This window comes from Ictalurus punctatus, chromosome 16, assembly GCF_001660625.3.
Source record: "Ictalurus punctatus breed USDA103 chromosome 16, Coco_2.0, whole genome shotgun sequence".
In the NCBI taxonomy this organism is placed as follows: Eukaryota; Metazoa; Chordata; class Actinopteri; order Siluriformes; family Ictaluridae; genus Ictalurus; species Ictalurus punctatus.
This window is the reverse complement of record NC_030431.2, coordinates 4,451,949-4,465,075: the sequence shown is the minus strand read 5'-3', so window position 1 is coordinate 4,465,075 and position 13,127 is coordinate 4,451,949. Positions and strand designations below refer to the sequence as shown.

Below are 13,127 nucleotides of genomic sequence, written 5' to 3'. Positions count from 1 at the left end.
AAAAATCAGAAAATGAGATGCGACAATGTGAGAGAACGTATTTTTTTTTTTTTTGTGTTGGTAAGCATTACACACCACTCGGGTAGCCGTAAAGGTTGTCCACAAAGTTGGATATGGTGTAGTCGAACGTCGCAGCTGAAATTCCGTCCTCGCCTTCGCTGTCATCCACAAACTTCAGCCCTTCTCCTTGATTCACCCCCAACAAGATGTCATAGTTTAGGAACTCTCCCTGTACATGGCAGAGAAAAAAAATATTTCACAAAAGCAATCCAAACGTATATTTTAGGGCATTTTATTAATCACTTATACTCAATTTTACTGCAAAAACATAGCGTATGTCAGTGTACGAGATGGCTAACGGGGGTTTTTTTCCCCCAGAGGTACGGCCATGCAAAAGTAAGAAAACAATGAGACGGATGATAATTAGCAGCTCCCTCCCCCTACCAAAGACACCTTAGCACCTCCTTCTCGTTTTCTTTTGGTCTGAAGAATCCACAGGTCAAAGTTCACCTGGATAAAGTCGTCACAAAGTGAAAGCGACTGCGAATGTGAATCCTTTCCCCTTCACCGAGTCGGCTTTTCTGCCGGGTCAATCCTATTCGTGTTTGTTCTGACTGCTGCTTTTCTTGAAATGACATGTTGTTTCTATGTGTCTCAGTTATCGCTATAGCATCAAGTCAACAAATTGAAATACTCGGGTTAATCTGTACACGTTGGCATCGCTGCTGATGTCACCTAGAATCCTACACTAACGATACGAACGATCTCTCAGGCTTCGAATGACGATGTTAAATATGTAAAGCCAGTGGTGAGACCTGCTGCATGAGAATCTCAGGGTCGTCAGGAACCACGTCTCCGTCTACCACGGGCCCGAAGGCGATGTGATAGCGCGCGGGCTGGATGTCCTGATCCACCAGCTCTCGGAAGCTCTTCTTCCTCAGACAGCCGACGATGTCGGCCGTGTCCCCGGAGCTGCAGCCCACCTTCTTGGCCAAAATCTTGGTGTACATGAGCGGGCGGTAGTTCACGGACCAGCTGGATATGGCAGAGCCGCTCTGGGCTATCGCTCTCTGGAACAGACCTGAGACCAGAACCAGTTATAAATAAAAACATAGTACATTCTATGTAAAAGGTTCATTACATAGAATGTACTATGTTTCCTAGCTTCTCAAAAAGGCTGCTACTTGGAAACTTCTTTGATAGAACATTGTAGGTTCCCTAGAGGAACAACTCAAAAACCGTTAAGGTTTCCAAATTCTAAATAAGTACAAAATATATGAATATATTATATAATATATAATATAATATCGTATAAAGTGAAACATTCTCATTCGACTTTCTGATGAACTAAAAGTAAAATAAAAACACTTCTGCTTTGCGTGTTTACCTTAACGAACACGTTATTCGGGTTGTTTCTATGTAAAAATGTAAAACAGAGGGGCGGAGCCAATGCAAACGCATTAATTTATCACCAGAGATTGTGTGTGTAAACCAGAGGCGATGGTGACATGACGTTAGGAAGAAATCTTGGGAGGAACCAGTCTCAAAAGTGAACCCCATCCTCATCCACGTGACACCTGATTAGAAATCGTTACTCTTCTATAAGTGTATACCATACAGTAACAACAAAATCCGAGCAGCAAGAGAGGGGAAAAACCCCCCAGAATTTTACTAAAGAAACTCCGAGCGTACGTCAGTAGAGAAGACAGAATATTTTCTTTTCAATCGTGCACCAGTTAACATTCGCGTTCAGATCGCAAGGCTGAGAAATTCACGGGTCAATGTAAACAACTTCCACAAAAAGCGAATAAAATGTCATCTTTTATGTTCTCTGTCCTTTTGCACATTCTGTGAATCTGCTTTTCCACTGCGCGAATCTTATTTCTCCTGACCTACAATTTATCCGAACCTTTAGAAAAGCGTAATGGCTCCTGTATCGCCATAGCGACGGGTCCAAAATAAACAATGGTACAGCGAAACCGTAAAGGTTGACACCCATGGTATATCATTTATAAAATAATCATTTTTTTCGTTTACTCACAGAGTTACTTTCAGGTTCTAATTCAATCTATTTGCATGGACTTCAAGTAAAAGAAATGCCCTGATTTACATATTCATTTACATATTCATTAAGGGAAACACGCAAAAGGAACGTGTTATTTCGCTAATGTGAATAAACCAGATTTCACATTTCTTTTTGTGCATTCTATCAAGTTTTCAGTTTTTTTTATTATTATTATTTTAAAAACGCAAACTTATACTCTTTGTTCACCAGCTACTGTGCAGTTATTACACTGTAATGAGCATCGTGAGAGCAATCATTACTGCCTAATATACCGAGCTGGAGATGCACAAACTCACATTTTAACTGTACTCTATGAATGTATTACACACACACACGGCCTCGGAGTTAAATCTTTATGGATAATAATATATGCATCACACATGATTGCCCCCCCTTCAGTTCCTGTCCCTATGAAATCAATTAAGAGTCAGTTCAGATGCAGCTGAATGCATCATTCTCTCTCTCTCTATTTCACTCCACACACACACATCCATATTTACATGTTCCTTGTTATGGATCTGTCTCGCACCCGTCTGTATTTATCACACGCTTTCTCGTTCTAAAACCTACATCAGGACTCACACACACACACACACACACACACACATGCCGCTGTAAATCAGTCACATTGACCCATAGACAGACTCATAGTGTATCTACCAAAGAACAGAACACAAACACACTCGCCTTACAGTGCCATGATAAACAGAGTTGATTATTTTCCTCTCACAGCACTCCCCCATGTGTGTTATTCATACGTGTCATACTTTTTATCCATTTACCGTTTCAGCCTCACAAATCCCTGTGAACAAGCTGTTACTATAGAAACGATAAGGTATTACAGCGAGCGCATGAATATACAGTAAACCTGTGATCTGGAGCTGCGCTACTGTCAGAGCTGCTGTTATAGAAAATTAATCAACATCCTTCTGACCTATCAGAATCCAGAATTCAACAGCGCCGTGTTATCACAAGCCTTAATCAGGTAATGATGATGATGATGATGATGAAGAGGACGAGACTCACCTTCAGAGTGATGGGACAGGATGAGCAGGTTGACGCAGGATGCTCCGGCGCCCGAGCCGAAGATGGTGATCCTCTCGTGGTCGCCTCCAAAATGGCCGATGTTTTCGTTGAGCCAGCGCAGAGCCTGGATTTGATCCAGCAGGCCGTAGTTCCCTTTAGCCGCCTGATCACCTGTGCTCAGGAAACCTGCACACGAGCAAAGATTGGTTATAAATGCACTTATAAAACTTTGTACTTACTTTGAAATAGAAACCAAAACAGAATCAAAAATAGAAGCCAGAAAATTTTCTTAAACCTCAGATTTCGCTCAGAATGAAAAATACATTTAACCATAAACAATATAACAAAAAAGGCACAAAGGAGCCAAAAAGCGTATAAAGTCAAGCTTGTGGTTGTAACCGTTGCTAATTTTCTCGCTCTATTAGTGACTAAACCCGACTCTGACTCCTCCGTTAAGCTCTTCGTTGCTCCTCCTGCTTTCAGCCAATCAGAGCGCACTGTACAGGACTTGCGTTAGTGCCAAATGATGAAATCTTGCTAATACAAAAATCACATTAGCGTTTAATAACCGACGGAGTAAAAACAGCTCCTGGTAGCGGACCAGCGCGAATACAAGGCTGCAAATCAAATGAAAAAACGTAGCTCTTACGATAATGTCTTAAAATATTAAAGCGAATTAAATTAGAGCGACTGTGTCATGGCTTATGTCTGATTCAATGCCACACAGATTAAAAGAAGGGGAATATTTTGAATAAAAGAAATTGCGTGCTACAGGAAAGACAGGCTTTTTAGTGAGGATGAAAAGGGAAAGAGAAGGAAATGGGAATGGGAGAAAAAAAAAGCGAGGAGGATAAAAAAAACAACACAAAAATAGACTTGAAAGCTTAAAAGCGCCCTGTCTGCCTTAATATCTGAGACTGAGTAAGGGCTGAGTGTGTGTGTGTGTTGGAAAGATAGAAAAGGAAAAGACAGGAAATGTGAGTACTATAACCCTGTTGCTACTGAAGCACTTCTTTTGGCTTCAACACGGACACACAAAACACCACAATACACACTCAACAGGTATACACTGTTAAAAAAAAAAGCAATATGGTGTCCCTCAAGGTTCTGCTTTAGGCTCATTGTTGTTTTCCCTTTATTGTTGTTTTCTATCTTGATCATAGTCATCAATTTGGCTCTGTTTAGCTGTACTGCTACACTAAATAGACGACTGTATAAAACAAGGGGCTCTCAGACTTTCTGTGCAAACAGACATAAAGAATTTTCGGTGGCACCGAGATTTCTTCTTTTCGTTATTTACCACTTGCGTGAATATGAGAAGAGAGTTTAGAATTTCAGCTTTTATGTCCTGGTATTTATATAGAGATGTGTTAAATGACGTTTTGTTTCAGACCACCCAATATATATTTGAGCAAAAATATTGGAACATGTGACTGACTGGTGTTTCTTGTTACCCAGGTGTGTCCTGTTAGATTAATTGTTTAGACAATAAATAGCTCTGAACGTCTACTCCTGGGTTGAGCCTTCAGTTTCACCTGTGTAGACTGCAGTTGTTGTTAAAAAGGATAAACCAACATGAAGATAAGAGAGCTGTCTATGGGAGAAAAGTGAGCCATTTTGAAACTGAGAAAAGAAGGAAAATCAAACAGAGGCACTGCAAAAATAATAAGCATATCCATTACAACAATTTCCTGTCCTGAGAAAGAAAGAAACCACTGGTGTAAAACAGCAGCATGATGACAGAAACATTGTGAGAGCTGTCAAAAAAACAAAAAACAAAAAACAAAAAACAAAATCAACAACCAGTGACATCACCAACAACCTACACAGGGCAGGGGTGAAGGTATCACAAACCGTTTGAAGAAGACTTCGAGAGCAGAAATATAGAGCCCGTACTACAAGATGCAAACCACTCATCAGCAGTAAGAATCGGAAAGCCTGATTTGAATTCGCAAATAAATACAGAGATGATCCACAAAAGTTCTGGAACCAACATGAACCTCTACCAAAGTGATGGAAAGGCCAACATGTGGAGAAAGAAAGGATCTTCTCATGATCCAAAGCATACAATCATGTCATATGAAACATGGTGGAGGTAGTGTCATGGCTTGGGCTTGCATGGCTTCTTCTGGAACATTCTCACTAATCTTTATTGATACTGGAGCTCATGATGGTAGCAGCAGAATGAATTCAGAAGTCTACAGGAACATTCTGTCGGACAATTTACAGAGAAATGCATCCAAATGAATCAGGAGGAAATTCATCATGCAGCAAGACAACGATCCAAAACACACTGCTACCTCAACACAGGACTTCATCAGGGGGAAAAGTGGAAGGTTTTAGACTGGCCAAGTCCATCACCAGACCTTAACCCAACTGAGCAACGATTCACCTCCTGAAGAGGAGACTGAAGGGAGAAACCCCCTGAAACAAACAACTACTGAAAGATGCTGCAGTAAACACCTGGAAAGCTTCACAAACGAAGAAACCAGCAGTTTGGTGTCAGTGAGGATTGCTGCAGGATTGATGCAGTTATCACGAGTAAAGGAAATACAACCAAATATTAAGTGTCTTTTACTTCAAGACTATCTGTTCCTATACTTTTGCTCACCTAAAAATTGGGTGGTCTGATACAAAAGGTTCTATGTTCGATGTTGTTTAACACATTGAGATATAAACACCAGGAAATAAAAGTTGAAATCCTAAACTCTTATCTCATCTCCAGCTTTGATCTTAAACCCAAATGTCTTTGGTGTACAGCACAAACTAATGAATTGGCCTCGCGTTCCAATAGTTTTGGAGGGGACCGTATGTATAAGACACCAAGACATATCTGTATGTATCTAACTCTGTATAAAAAAGCAAACCTGCTGTTCGTCAATTTCACCTGGTTTCCATCGGGGCAGGGTGGGGCTGGGTGGGGGAGGGGTGAATATTCTGTATAATACGTTAATAATCTCTATTAGAAAATAAACTGATGTGTGTTTTGGAGGACACGTCTGACTGTGGTCGGTTGCCAGGCAACAGCAGCAAACCAGCGCTGGAGAAGGTTAATGTGATGGCAGACAGATCTTTTTTTTGTTGTGTGTGTCTGTGTGTGTGTGTGTCTAACAGTATTTGAGCTGTTCTGTTTAAACTGTCCATAACACCACTAACACAATCTAAGTGCACTAATAAAAAACCGATTTCATTTGATCAATAATTCCAAATAGCACATCCATCCCATTCAATCATCACAGGGAACTGCTTATTTAAATTATCCCTCCATCCATCCATCAATCCATCCAAACATCTATTCAACAATCCAACTATCCATTCTTTAATCGATCCATGCATCAGTCATCCATCATTTATAGGGACCAGTTTATTTGAACTATTCATCCATCCATTCATCCACCGATCCATTCAATAGTCCATCCATCCATCAATCATTCATAGGGACCAGTTTTTAAACTATACATCCATCCATCCATCCATCCATCCATCCAACAATCCACCCATCTACCCATCCAATCATTCAATAATCCATTCATTTATCCAGCTATCTGTCTTAATTTAATCCAACCACCTTTCTCTCTATCCATGCATCCATCCATACATACATCATTCATAGGGACCTGTTTATTTTAACTATCCATCCATCCATCATCCATCCATCCATCCACCCATTATTTTGCAGGTTCGGTTCCTTTATCTGCCTGTATCTACACCTCTGATCTGCAGAGTTGGAGCTCTTGCTAACTTTAGCGCAGAGCGGTGCGTTGCGAAGCCAAACTCATAAATATTCACCAACTAACCAGGACACTGTGAGCCTACATCCTTTGTTTTCACTTAGATGTAAGTAAAGGGGGGGGAGAGGGAGAAAAAAGGAAAAGGGAGAGAAAATAGTAATATCTTTAACATTATTCTATAATAGCGCTATAGATAATGATGTCACTAAAACATCTGGTGCAAGATTCTGTAAGAAATCAACAAACGGCGATACTGAGACTGATGTCACACTATGAGTTCATCGTGACAGAATTATCTCTAAATATATTCGATTGATTTCATTTGCAATTCTTTCTGCAAGAGCACAAGGACCATTTGGGACTGACCTCCCTACTACCTTTAAAAGTGAACTATATAGGGCACAAAATAATGGCTTCTGCACCATCTGTGCGATCCATTTGGGACACAAGCTGACTTATTGGGTTTCATCTACCGACTTCCTTTATAACACAGCATATAATAATGCCTCACATATGCTACAAATTCTTTTCACAATGGCTTCTACAGTCTATGTAATGAACTATATGACTAACATGGGTCCATTGGCACAAAGCCTGACTTTAATTTTTGACATTAAACTACCTACTCCCTGTGCAACGGCTTCAACAGCCTGCACAGTGCACTATATGACCAAATACGGATCATACTGGGATGCAGCCTGTATCTCATTTAGCATTAAGTTTCCTAATCCCTATAAAATGGCTTCTACAGCCTACCTAGTGCACTATATTACCAATACAGATTACTTTGAAACACAGCCTGTGTCTTATTTGACATTCAGGTACATACTCCCAATAAAATGGTTTCTACACTTTACATAATGAACTACATGACCCATATGGATCTGTTTGGAATGCAGCCTATAAATCATTTGGCATTAAGCTTCCTACGCCCTGTAAAATGGCTTCTACAGATTTGTAAGGCACTATATGACCAGTATGGATCTGTTTGGGATGCAGCCTTGCGCTTCATCTGGCATTCAGCTACCTACTCCCTATAAAATGGTTTGTACACCCTACGTAGTGCGCTATATGAACCAGACAGATACATTTGGGAAGCAGCCTGACTCTCATTCAACATTTAGCAACCTAAGCCCTATGAAATGGCTTCAACAGCCTACCTAGTACGCTATATAACCAATACAAATTAGTTTGGAACACAGCCTGTGTCTCATTTTGGCATTCAGGTACCTAATGCTTATTACATGCTTTTTATACTCTACATAGTGCACTGTATAACCAATGTGGATCCATTTGGGATGAAGCCTGACTCTCATTTGGCAGTGAGCTACCTAAACCCTAGACAATTGCTTCTACAGCTTACGTAGGGAACTATATGACCGATAAAAATCCATGTTGGATGCAGGCTGTATCTCGTTTGGCATTCAGGTATCAAATCCCTATGAAATCTTGTTTTACGATTTATATAGTGCACTATATGACCTATATGGATGCATTTGGGATGCAGCCTGACTCTCATTTGGCATTCAGCTCCCTAAAGCCTACACAGTGGCTTTTACAGAGTGCCTAGTTCACTATATGACCAATACATATCCATTTGAGACGAAGCCTGTGAATCATTTGGCATTCAGCTACCTACTCCCTCGACAATGGCTTCTACAGCACACAAAGTGGACTATATGACCAATACAGATCCATTTGGGATGCAGTTAGAGTCTAATTTGGCATTCTTCCACCTATTCCAATCACAATGGCTTCTACAGCCTATCTAGTGCACTATATGAGCAATAAAGGTCCGTTTGGGACGCAGCTTGTGCCTTCATCCTTCATTTCTTGCTTTGGACATGGATTTAAGGCCTATACATAACCAGGCAAACACCTCAAACTTATATTGGTACGTTCTATATCAGACTTCGTAATCACACGTCTGGAGGCGACATCACAAGCGAGGAACACAAACGCCTCAAAGCGAACACGCTTGAGAAGAGCGGCGCAGGAACACAAAATCCTAATTTGGGGATGTGGAGCTCGCTGGCAGCATCCGGAGAAAAAAAAATATATAAAGCACACAAGAAACGTCTCGTGTGGAATTTGGAAGCTAATTAGGGTAATCTGTTTCTGCAAATAGAGCGCATCTGATAAAGGGATGGAGAATAAGATAGAAAGAAGGACGGAGAGTAAAAGACAGATAGGCGAGAGAGATACAAAGAGAGAGGATGTAGATGGAGAGATAGTCAGGAGGAAAGAGAGTGCTGTCTTCCATATGTGAGAATGAAAATAAAATATAAAAAAGGATTAACTGAGCATCGTTAAGTAGAAGTAAACATGATTGGCTCAGGTCCAAACTCCTCCCACAAAATCTACACCTATGGAAAGGGTGGAAAGGAAAAAGAAGGAGCGACTGAGTGTTATAAATGGAGAGGTGAAAGAAAGCAATGTAGATGAAAACAGAAAGAGAAAGAAAATGGGGAGAGCAAGAGAGAGAGACAGAGAGAGATAGTGAGAGAGCGAGAGAGAGAGATAGAAGTGTAGAAGGATACTGGAATGAAGAGATAGAAACACAGGGAATAAAACAGAGAGATAGAAGGATTGAACTGGTGAAAGGGAGCTCCTCTCTCTCTCTCTCTCTCTCTCTCTCTCTCTCTCTCGCTCTCTCTCTCGCTCTCTCGGTCATTAATTAGTTAATGAGTAAATTAGTCTGAACAGATGGCTGCACTCACTAATCAACAAGTCTTTGGGGCTGTGAGGATGGAGTGATGGAAGGAAAGTAGGAAAAAAGGAAAGAGCTAAAAAGAGAGAGAACCAGAGAGGCAAAGCTGACGTAATTACTCAGCCGAGGAATATCTATACACCTTTACCTTCATTAAAATATACCAGGTGCTATGAATATGCATGAATATGCAAATTAGAAACGCCCTCCCACTACCCCAAACAGCACTATCACTAACGCTAGCTAAATTAGCTGGTATATTTGCTAACTGACAGCAAACTAGCTGGCATTTTTCAGCATGTCAGTTTACTCCGTCTCTTTCTTACTGAAACGTTTTCGTTTAACGTTGCCATGACAACCACGATTCTAGCACATCAATAACATTAGACAGGTTAACTCGCTGACCCAATAGCTTAGCACAGAGGTCATCTATTCTCTATTCTCAGCCATGATTGGTGAAGATTTTTTAGTGACATCACAGAGCAAGCCCATGTCCAGCCCCGCCCCCGATTCAGCTTTACACAGAAGTGTCTCAGTTTTGCAAAATTATTCCTCACTTCCCCTTCCAACAAACATCACTACTGGCCAATCACAGCAGAGTCAACCCACTGCCATTAACCTAAATCCCTCCCATTTCTGCCCTATCAGAAGCCAGTATAACCCGGGTTTAATGCAGCATGACTGAGGCACAAACACACAGGAAAAAAATGGTGCACATTGTGCACGGGTCAGGAGGCACAAACAATACACCTGTGTGTGTGTGTGTGTGTGTGTGTGTGTATGTGTGTGGGTGTCATTCCAGATCATGATCATCTCTTTGAATGTATTTGCAGCTTCAGTGCAGAACATAAAATACCCTGTGGTTTATTTTTAGCCCAAGTCTCCCCTGCCATCTCTCTCTCTCATTTTGTTTGTTTGTCTGTTGATTGTAGTGGCAGGATGTGGAGTGTCATGGCTGGTGATGATGTCACACTTACCCAGAACCCCCAGTCTGTAGTTCATGGTGACAACGATGACGTTGCCGTAGGCGGCGAGGACACTCGCGTCGAACATGCTTCCAGCTCCCTCCATATACGAACCGCCGTGGATGAACAACATGACCGGCTTCTTCCGCCGATCTCGGATATCTGTGAACACACACACACGCGAACACACACACACACACACACACACACACACACACACACACACACACCACCCCAAAGTTGATTCTTTTTCTATAACAACAACGAGTCCCCAAGTGCAGCAATTTGCTAATGATTCCGATTTTTTTTTCATTTATTAAAGATCGACGTCATAAAAAGTTACAGCTTTACGTCCGACCGTTACAAAGTGCTGACGCTGGAGACTCCTTACATCAACGTGGCATTTACCGAAGACTTCACCATGTCAACGAGGATACAGTTTTCAATCAGTTTACGTGGAGCGTCCGCCGTACACGCCCACATGAATGAGTTCTTTCTATAGAAACGATAACGTACTAGAACGGGCACATTAATATAAACCTGCGCTACCGTCACAGCTGCTGTTCTAAAGAATTAAATCAACACCCCACGACCAATCAGAATTGAGAGTGAAGGGAGGAACAAGGTTGATGAAAACAGGGTAAAATGAAAAGACACTGGACGAAACCATAATTGTGTTTTTATTTATTTATTTTTTTTGGTTTGCTAAAATACTTTTCCTGTTTCAGACCCTGTGTTTTCATGATCATTTCAGATTTAGAAGAAATAAAATAAATAAATAAATAAATAAAAAAACGTAACTGGAAAACGATGAAAAATTAGACGGCGATATCCGAGAAGACGCACAGCCTGAGGTTTTATTTAGGGCTGCGCAGACAGTCATTTTCTTCATAAGTAAGTGGGCATTTTGACACATGAGGGTGATTGTGTGTGTGTGCGTGCCTCGGCGATGTTTCTCCCTCAATTACAGTGATTTGCTTTCAGGAATGTCCCTGTTTTTTTCCCCTCACAACACATTTTCTGATTTATTTACTGACTCTTTTTCAGAGCTTGATTTAGAGCAGACGGAGTGACTTCAGATGGAACTGCGCAGCCCAAACGAGCCTCTAATGGAGCGATAACTTGTGTGTGTGTGTGTGTGTGTGTGTGTGTGTGTGTGTGTGTGTGCGGTCATTACACTGTGCGGTTTTTGGCTTTCCTATACAGACCATGACCAATTCCAATATGGCATAAAAATCAATTTATCGGTGCTCTATTAGCGATGTCTTCTTTGCTACATTGCTACTATATGAATTATCTACTGGTAATGTCTGTCTCATATCTTCAGTAAATTCTACGCAGCATTTATTATGAAATAGAAGATTTAGGTGTATCTCTGTAAACTGCTCTGGGATCGGCTGGTCTGTCTTTCTCAGAGAATCGTAGAACACAGGTACTCCATTAGTAATGTCCATCTCGTTTATCCTCAATCTATTGCTAATGTCTGTCACTTTTATCTTCACTCTACCAAGTTCGCCTCACCCTGGTTCACAAATCAACACAACTTGTATGAATTTCAGACATTTAACCAAAAACCCATTCAATAAACCCACTGACTTCAGGACGATGGAACTGGAAGGGCTAAAATGCTAACTTGTTTCTGGGTGTTAGGACTCGTTTTTACAGCACTCTATTAGTAATGTAGTTGTAGTAAAATTAGTTTATCCTTGTCTGTCGCTTTCTTTTTTATCCTCACTTTGTTGATAATGTCTCTCTCTTAGATGCTCACTCTATCGGTGCTCCGTTGGTGGCCGTTTATCCTCACTCCATTAGTAATGCCTGTCCTGTTTATCCTCACTCTGTTAGTAATGCCTGTCCCGTTTACGTTCATTCCATTAGTAATGCCTGTCCTGTTTATCCTCACTCCGTTAGTAATGCCTGTCCTGTTTATCCTCACTCCGTTAGTAATGCCTGTCCCGTTTATCCTCACTCCATTAGTAATGCCTGTCCCGTTTATCCTCACTCCGTTAGTAATGTGTCTCTTTCATCCTCACTCCGTATCGTAATGCCTGTCCCGTTTGTCCTCACTCCGTTAGTAATACCTGTCTCTCGTCCTCACTCTGTTAGTAATGCCTGTCCCATTTGTCCTCACTCTGTTAGTAATGCCTGTCCCGTTTGTCCTCACTCCGTTAGTAATGCCTGTCCCGTTTGTCCTCACTCCGTTAGTAATGCCTGTCCCATATGTCCTCACTCCGTTAGTAATGCCTGTCCCGTATGTCCTCACTCCGTTAGTAATGCCTGTCCCGTATGTCCTCACTCTGTTAGTAATGCCTGTCCCGTATGTCCTCACTCCGTTATTAATGCCTGTCCCGTTTATACTCATTCCATTAGTAATGCCTGTCCTGTTTATCCTCACTCCGTTAGTAATGCCTGTCCCGTTTATCTTCACTCCATTAGTAATGTCTGTCTCTTTAATCCTCATGCCCTTGCTAGTGTCTGTCGCTTTCTTTTTTATCCTCACTCTGTTACTAACGTTTGTCTCTTTTATTATCACGCTATAGGAGATATCTGTCTCTTTAATTCCCTTTTCTTTCTGAAACATTGGTTTACTCCCACTTTTAGCATTTTTTCTTCTCTGTTGCATTGGTACA

General features: G+C 41.2%; 1 protein-coding gene across 2 annotated transcripts in view; it reads right to left on the bottom strand.

The window, feature by feature from the left end:
* The window catches only part of nlgn2b (neuroligin 2b), a 140,751-nt gene that overhangs the window by 5,657 nt on the left and 121,967 nt on the right, over positions 1-13,127 (bottom strand). For both annotated transcript variants that reach the window (XM_053686753.1, XM_017489324.3), the window contains exons 4-7: positions 10,510-10,659; positions 3,092-3,277; positions 816-1,081; positions 76-229 (exon numbers count right to left, since the gene is read on the bottom strand). In XM_053686753.1, the coding sequence (XP_053542728.1) occupies positions 76-229; positions 816-1,081; positions 3,092-3,277; positions 10,510-10,659 (756 nt within the window). The remainder of the gene's footprint in view (positions 1-75; positions 230-815; positions 1,082-3,091; positions 3,278-10,509; positions 10,660-13,127) is intronic.